Source organism: Varroa jacobsoni, unplaced genomic scaffold (assembly GCF_002532875.2).
Source record: "Varroa jacobsoni isolate VJ856 unplaced genomic scaffold, vjacob_1.0 scaffold_943, whole genome shotgun sequence".
NCBI classification, from domain to species: domain Eukaryota; kingdom Metazoa; phylum Arthropoda; class Arachnida; order Mesostigmata; family Varroidae; genus Varroa; species Varroa jacobsoni.
In genome coordinates this window covers 46,230-54,971 of record NW_019213845.1, presented here as the reverse complement: position 1 = coordinate 54,971, position 8,742 = coordinate 46,230, and the positions used below count along the sequence as shown (strand labels likewise).

The 8,742-nt window shown below is 40.1% G+C and overlaps 1 protein-coding gene across 2 annotated transcripts in view; it reads left to right on the top strand.

Annotated features, from left to right (window-relative positions):
* Positions 1-401: 401 nt before the first annotated feature.
* Positions 402-8,742, top strand: part of LOC111265200 (apoptosis-resistant E3 ubiquitin protein ligase 1) — a 23,808-nt gene continuing 15,467 nt past the window's right edge. The window contains exons 1-3 of one of the 2 annotated variants that reach the window (XM_022841677.2): positions 402-797; positions 974-1,252; positions 7,813-7,976. In XM_022841677.2, the coding sequence (XP_022697412.1) occupies positions 1,090-1,252; positions 7,813-7,976 (327 nt within the window). In that variant the 5' untranslated portion in view covers positions 402-797; positions 974-1,089. Of the gene's footprint in view, positions 1,253-7,812; positions 7,977-8,742 lie in introns of both variants that reach the window. The other variant, XR_002683328.2, reaches the window with a different exon arrangement.

Sequence of the window (8,742 nt, the reverse complement as noted above, 5' to 3'; positions counted from 1 at the left end):
TACTATCAAGAAGCACTGAAGTCCTGATTGAATTGAAATTACTATTATTATGATTTCTATACTTTCTATACTCTCACACTTATTTTGTTTTCAAACTTATGCAATGCTCTTGAATCAAATACATCTTCTTTCAGCTTAGCTAGGATATAGACCTCACAGCCACTATAATATAGCCTATAAGCGCTAAAAGCTAGAAAATCTTACAGCTATTAAATGGAATGATGAAAATCTAGTCCATACCACATAACAGGGCTCTTACCGAAAGCCAGTGTCCGCGCTGCTTGCCACCATTTTCTCTGATCAATCCCCGTCCAATTTTTCCCTTTCCTTCGCAGCTCTTCCGAACAGCAGCGAAAAACAGCTGAATGAGACACTATATCAGATGGCTGTTGCCTCTGAACCTGTGGCTGTCGGATTATATAATGCGTCGATGAAACGCGGTCTATGATCGTAAAACATTTTTGCCTATTATGCAATCTACCGACATGAAGGCGAGCAGGTAGTTAAGTAAAAGCAATGGCGAGCAAGCAATGGAAACGATCGAATCCCGTCTAGCCCATCTGGACATGTGTGTTGGGCCGTTCAAGAATGCTGTTAAGCGCGAACTTATGCGTGTATACATAACAAGTGGCCATCATAATCTTTGTGACTGAGTCCGGACTGACGCTACGATGTTATATAATAAGTGAATGATGTGGAATTCGTCCCATACGGCTGGATATGTGCAGTGTGTTGACGTCTTCTGTATCAAATGTGAGACTATGATGTAGACCATGCGCATTGTCCATTTAATGCCGGTATGCTTGGTGTTATTTCGTCGTTCTCGAGCAATCTTACACTAAAGTTATGATCGGACTTTAGACTTCATTCAATCAGGTCCCTCGAAGTATCGTCATGCTGTGATAACTGGTAATTTAAGTAAAATAAGGTAACACACTGTTCCATATTAAGCTTTTTTTTCGCTTATCGGCAGCGGGAAGCTTCGACTTGTCGCAACAAAAAAGCGGCGTTTCCTACATCCGTCCTTATCGTCAACAACGAACATCTCAAAGGTGAACGTAAGATCCAAGATTGGAGATTGATTCTGGGATGATATCGTTTACACCGATCATTCAGGCTGGAGGCGGCCTTATCGAAGAGCTGGTACGCGATAGTCCTCCAGCACGGGGGGTATGTCAACTCGTCGGAGATTGGTTAAGCCGGATAAATGAGTATTTCCAAAAGGATGAAGCGGGTCCGCTCACCGAGTTCTGTAAGTATTCCATTATCTAATATTATAGTATAGCTAGCTACTAGTTAACACGGAATACGTACAGGCACCTCTAATTTATCATATGATTAAATGAGAAAGTAGTTATGTTCGGGTAATGCTCCTGACATTTTGTGGCAATGTTTTGAACAGACTGTATTTCCGAATATACTTTATCGCAAGAGAGATTCCGCAAGTTGGCACTATATCTGGAAAATGAAATGCGGTTATTATGCAATATATTATAAATAAGGTTGATATGGCTAGCCAAAATGCAAACGAAAGAAAAAAAAATCTTGCTTCTTCATGATAACAATCCCATAATGACCGCTTGTCTTAAAACAATGGCTCTTAAGTATCAAATAGACGCATTCATGATCCTATTGTGGTTTTACCATTGCACAGTGAGCTGATGGACTATTATTTTAAAAATCTAACATATAGCACCCCCAGCGTTATGTTCGCGACGTGGGCTTATGAGGGCATGAAGCTGAAATCGGTCACACTCATGTCGACCGCACTACTCACAAAAAAAAAATTTCTATACAGACTGCTGAGATCCCCGGCATTGCAAATGCGGCTCATATCACCTGATTGATTGATATAGGACAACGTCTAACTGTAGTAATTTGTTTGGATAGCTGGTGGTTAAGGTTGTACTGAACTACCCATCATTGTCCCGCTTCCTTTTTGAGACTAAAATATTATCCCATATATTATACTGATGAGGTAGTGATACTTGAAGGAGAGTATGTATAAGGATCCAAATAACCGGTATATGTACAAGCTTAATACAGGAAGCGTAGACAATGTTTTTTTTTTTTTTTTTTTTTTTATTATAATTATTGTTAATATGAATTTTAACTCGACTCCCTCGAATTGTCGTTACTTCACATCTTCTAATACATGTTAGTTAAGTGAGGACGTTTCCTTGATTTTATACAGTATTTTTAGCTAAGTTAAAGCGGTCACGAGTTTGCAGTTGTTTATGCATTCGATGCGACAAAAGCTAAAGAAAGTTACACAATTTGAACTAGTCTTTATTTGATGACTTTCAGCACAGCGTCTATTTTTATGCGCATATGATACTTCAAAGAATAGCGAACTGTGGACAAAATGGGGCAGACAGAGTAAGGACCAACTTCTTGACCCATTTTCTCGTTTACAAGAAAAAACAAAGCTTCGGCTAACCGTTTTTAGCATGATAAAGCAATAGCGTAATCGACTGGGTCTTCAGGCGTCAATTTCATTCGATTCATTATGATGCTTGTTTGTCGAAGAATGGATTATCATTATCGTTTGTGGACGTCTTTTTATCTGATATTAATTTATTATGATCGTGGGGATCTTAATTATTCAGAGCGTCCTTCCTACCATTTGCTGGCCTTCGTGCGTTAACGTAGGCACTTCTTGTCCCTGTACGTATCTTTTTCGAAAATGAAAACGAAAATTATCATTTTTATAGCCATTCCGTCCAGCAACTTACTAAACGACTCAACTATAGTAGCACATTCGTTTGTACGACTCTCGCTATAGACACACACACCCACACACGTAAAAGTATCAAGAACCTTGCTCGCGTAAGTATTCTTCGCAAACGTCAATTCTTTCTTCGCGCTACACTTCAGCCGATTACTATCTGTTTAGCCTTGCTATCCAAACAAACTAACGTCGTCTTCAGCGTCTTCCAAAAACAACTTATACTATTATGCATTATACCCGCCGCAATAGCTAATAGCCTAAACACACTATCATTTCACTTTCGACTATCAGCCCTGCGTTGCAAGACGACGCTGCCGATGACTTCAGTTTGCCTTGAAGCTCGTCGTGCCTTCAACGGCGTATTGTTCCCTGAAATATGCGCCAGGTCTGCCACCGGCAAAGCTTAGTGGAGAAAAAACAACGAAACGGGAAATGTCGGTAAAATCTGCAATTGACCGCTTATTTGCTTGCTATCTGCACCTCTTACAAGCTGCTTTCGTTCGATATTGCTGATACTGTACAGGGTGAGGCAAAAGTTTTTTTTCTAACAATTTAAAGGAAAGTTTATAGAAAACTTTTTCTTTCTTTCTTTCTTTCAAACTGCCAACAAACTTTTTAAACTTCATAGTCTCGGTCTACATTATAGTGCAGGCTGGTAGCTTGCAGCGACAATTTGTTGATGGCTGCCTGTCAGCCTGCGCTGGACAAAACGGCAGCTCTTCGTAGCCATCCCTAGTAACTGGCGCCGAAGTAAATCCCCGCCGTGGCTACTGACGTAGATGTTCATCCCTTCCGCAACGGTACGTTGGACGAATACCATTCGAACAGGAATAGACGACAAGTGACTTTGTCTACAGATGTGATGTCACCGATGATATTGGCTGACACAGCAGTAAGCCACTATAATGGCGATGTCCGCGGACAACCGAATTGGCAAATAGGTCATTGACTTCCGCTTTGTTGATGGTCGCTGGGTAGGGTAGTAGCAGCAGCGGCAAGAGGCCGCGCATTGTTACCCCGAATCGTTATTGCATAACACCACGGTGCAAAGCGATCGGTGCACGCAGCAGCTGTTACTTTCCGGCACCAGCTGAGGGGCAGCACCGATGTCGGCCGTCATCAGCAATTGCAAAATTAACAGCGTCCAATGCTACGGCTATCAAAATGCTTTAGGCCGGATGGGCATGGAGATAGGGAACGCTAACTTTAGTGGCAAACATCGGGCCAATTTGAATAACTGGCAAGAAAAATAAACAATAAGTATATAAGTCGTCTGATCAAGAGAAAAAGAAATGGTTGAGCCCATATGCGTTTAAAGACGACGCAAATCATGCAAACGTTGACAGGCCTTGAAAAAAAACTTGCGCTAGAAAAATCTAACAGCACCAGCAGTAACATTTCTTATAAACTTCTTCACTAAACTTAAGGATAGGTAGGAAACCGGGCGTGGGCGCTCGATTCAGTGCTCGCTGGACGGGGCCCTCAGCCTTTTGAAGTAATTCATAGCTAATAGCAGTATCAAGGAGAAATTGAGACATTTCTGTAGAAGTAACTACAGCAGCGTCCCCCGGTCGGCGTAGTGGTAACGAATTTGCCTTCTAAGTTGAAGGAGACGTAAGCTAGTTTAGGCCTGAAACCGAGTATAGATACACGATTCGTTTAGTATGCCCCCGAAACCGGCGCTTAACTAAGGCCGTCTCTTGTGGCAGATGTGAATTCATTGCCTATTCGCAAGATCTGACAAAGTTTTCAGAAAAGATATGATCAGCGACAACCTCGCTTAAGAGAGTTACTGTTTGTTGCCTACTTTGCTTAGCCCAAATCTATGGACTAGTGCATATGGTTAGAAATAATCTAGCAGTGATACCGTGGAAAACGCTTTTTATTGAAAATTTTAAATGGTAAAGGATCATTAGTGCAACAATGTCGACCTTCGCGCCAGAACTAATTAGATTTATCGTTTGTTGCAACTGGCACACGATTTTGAACGGCTTAATCCTCTGTTTATTGAGGTAATATCGTTTAACGACTTTTATCGGTTGCAACATTAAACAGAAACCAGAACAGAAAACTTGATTCGATTGAGTCGTGCAATTACAGTTGTATAAGAAAATGTTAGCTGGAAACAGTTACTTCGGGTCTGGGATGCATTGGACTAAAAAGATGCTTCCTACAACCTGTTAACACAAGCCCAAAGACGACTACCATTAAAATTAGTCATTGTTTTTTGACAACCACCCTGATCGCCGTTGTTCCAAAAAACGTCAACTCCTTACGGTCTGATTTATATGTTTTTATTTATATTATATAATATAAAAAATATATAAATAGATTAAGTATATATATATATATATATATATATATTGACACAAGCTGAATCCATTGGCCAAGCCCTCTGAACCCTTATTTTTTTGCTCCATCCTTATGAGGCTGATAATATCTAGGCACCGAGTATCGTTGTGTAAGGACGTCCTTGCTTCTCGTAATACCTTGATATTTGACCTGAATATTGTTCAGTGATTAAATTAGTCGTCGTTATAATAAGAAGAGGGTATATGTATGTGCAATAATAGGTCGCTCTATACAGATGGCGTCCGGCTGGTTCAGTCAAATGGTCTGCTGCTACTACTAGTAGAATACTAGATTTTATTTTGACGTAGACGTCAGGGGGCTAACTCAAACAAGCGGTCTTACCGTCACATCATCGAAGTCAAAAAGAAGCTATTGGAACGGCACAGCAATAGAGACTGCTTCTGCGCTAGCAAAACGTATACACCATAGCAACATGGACATTATTCAAAGGTGCTGACAAAATTCTGTCCTGGACAGACAGGACGTCGTGCTAATTTTGCTCGTGCGTATAACTCTGAGTTCTGAGAGCACTTCTAGATATCTGTATTCGGACGATCTGGACGCCTTTGACTAGAAGTGGATGTATTTTTATCGGTAAATAGTATTAACGAATAAAAATGTATTTCATAAAATCTATAGAACTTAGACCAACTGGATCTCTAATCTAACGTGGTAACTTGAAATCTACTTGCTTTGATCTGTGACTGTTTTAAGAAAACACTGTCTTTCAATTTGAAGGAAAGATTGACGGTATTTGGAGCCTTTCTGCGAAAAATCAACCTGTTTCATGTGTTAAATCTATAGTCTTCAGCGATTTGACTGTTCGAAATTACGACGCCTTGCACTGTAATATCGCGAGTTCAGAAAGGTCGCCGTATTTCGAACTATCCTCAAACATAGAGAGAGGATAACGAATGCAGTTACAATACAGAGATGACGACCTCGCAGGCAGCTTGGGTCAGAACGATCACCTTTGAGGGTTATCTTCACACATATTCATCCCGTACTGTCTTCCTATATATTATCTGTCCTTTCTACTAACTATAGAAGAAACTGTATTTCTGAGTGAGGCACTGAGTCGAAGGAGCAGTAAAACGCGTTTCGTCGGTTTAGATGATATGGTAGTCCTGTTTTCTCATGTGTTCGTTAAACGTACTTCTAGAGTAATTGTGCTTATTGGATTAACAGTATTTTTTTTTGAATTTATTGAGACAAAGTTAATTGGTTCACAGGAGTACACAAAGTCTTAACGGTGCGGAGAATCTGCTCTAAGTCATACGAAATTTTAGAGCTACGGTATTTTTATAGACGCGTGTGTTTTTGACGACCATTTGCAAGTCTTTCCTCCACAATACGGATAAAACGCTTAACCTTTGAAATCGCACAGGGACACAATGTCGTCTTTACCACACCCCATTGCCTAATTTCACATAGAGTTACTTCAAGTAGCAAGTGGCTCGTAGCAATACATATTATATACTGTATTGTATATATATATGATTGATTACATAATAATAAACAATAATGTATGTATCTTTTAACTTATTTGGAGCTACCTAGCCGGTCCAAAATTCTGAATGCGGCGGCTCTTCACGGAGAGCTAGTACTAGAAGCAGCTAGAGTAGCTGTACTCCTAGCCTACTGAGTGTCATCTGAATATAAGTGTAGAAGTAAAAACGTAATTTACTGCTAATAATCAGCGTTCAGTAACTGAATTTTTGTTTTGCACTAGTTAGAGCGCTTCCATAAAATATTAGCCAAATCAATGGGGAAAAGGCACTCACCAAAAAAACACTTGGTCATTTTGAAAATGAAAGTCGGAAGGCCTAAAGACCTTGAAAATAATAATAAAAGTTCCTGTGACCACGAACATCTTTCAACTGTAAAACAGAGCATATACAACGCCTTTCCGGTCAGTTGAATGAAGAATTATGCAAAACACGTCTTATAAGGCTGTAATGCTAAAGATAAAAAAATAAAAGCAAAAGATTGATTTATCACGAACTGGTCCGACATAAATGGAAACGCGTGCGGCCCACACAAGAAAAAAACCTGCCCAGATTATCGCTGCAGCTGTGGCCTGGGCCGGTCTGCGCCGTCCGCCAAAAAAACTCAGGTAAAACAATAGCATGGAAGAAGCTGATTTTGGAATCAGTACCGATTAAATCCCAGCGTGGTCTTGTCTTTCCAATGCATACGAAGGACATTTGCTATTGGGAAATATTGTTCGAAAACTAGTCGGTCAGGCTTGTCAGATATCTGAAATCTTTGAAGGACCTCGCAGATGCGTAGTGCAGCAACCGGCAGCACACAGTGTGGCTCTTTAACTACAATGCAACATTTTATAGCCTTGCTTTAACCATGCCTTATGCCCGGAAACACAGAATCAAACGGCGGCCTCAGACCCCATATCCTCTAGATTCATGTCTATATGATTTCATTTGCTTTAATATTTTGGAAAAGGAAATAAGTGGCGTAATGTATCTGATCGTCGACTATCTGAAGCAAGCCATCGATGATGAGCTTAGGAATGGAAATGCAAATACCAGACACGTACCCAGCGTCCATAAAGCTGTTGAAGCGCGAAGAATAATAGTAATGGGTAATACATTTGTTATTGCACAAAATATTGTTATTATATAGTTTAAAAGTGACAAAAATCGTTCGATAACCTTAAACAAGACTATAGATCTAAATACAAATATCCTGTTGTCCTGTTTGTCTTTCAGTGTTCGTACTTTTGTGTTCAGTGGTGGCTTCAACGTTGGCCTTTTCGCACAAGCGCTTGTCAAGGCGCCGCTCGCTTCACACGGAGGATTGCTATGTAGAATTTCTATGGAACGATTTTGAATGTGTTCCACGAGTCGGCGAACAGTACGAGTACATTATGCACGTATGTAAACACATATTCCGTAATGATTCTCTCTAGCTGGAAGTGTTTATAATGACGGCCATGCTGTGTGTGTATGTGGTAATATTTTACATGCTAGTATGGCTCTCAAGCACTACGGTAATAATACATTAGGAGAAGGCAAAGTATGTACACGTAACTGTGCATCATATTGACCAATGCCTATTGATCAGAGTCAATCTTTTGGTCTGCAGGAGGAAAAGCGAATTTGTTGTTACTGTTATGATCACAATTTATTCCAGTTCTGTAGATTCTGGTAAATTGTTCTTTGCATTTGTACATTTGAAATTTACAATAATAATAATAATATCCTAAGTATGCCCACTTTCATGACGACCCCCAAAAAGCAGTCGCAGCTAAGAACATGGGTGGTACATAATACCCGAATGATGAATCTGTTCCATACGCTTGAGCTGCTAAGAGGTAAACTCTGGCCTTTCGTATCGAGGTAATGATACCATCAGATACTTCGTACTCTCTACAAAATAGATGGAAAGCTGCTTCGTGCTTGTTATTAATGCTCAACCAAGGAGCTGCGATGTTTCAGCTGGTTTATATCTTTCATTTCACTTATCTAAAGTAAAATGTCCAAGAACTTCATATAACCCAACTTAATTTGGTCTCAAAAAATTGCAAGATATGATAATCTTGAAATTCCGTAGTTCATCTGAAGAGCTCCAGTGTCTGTGGGATCTATCGTAAAGGATTCACATATTGTTGTGTTTACCGCTATAGGGTCAGCACCACA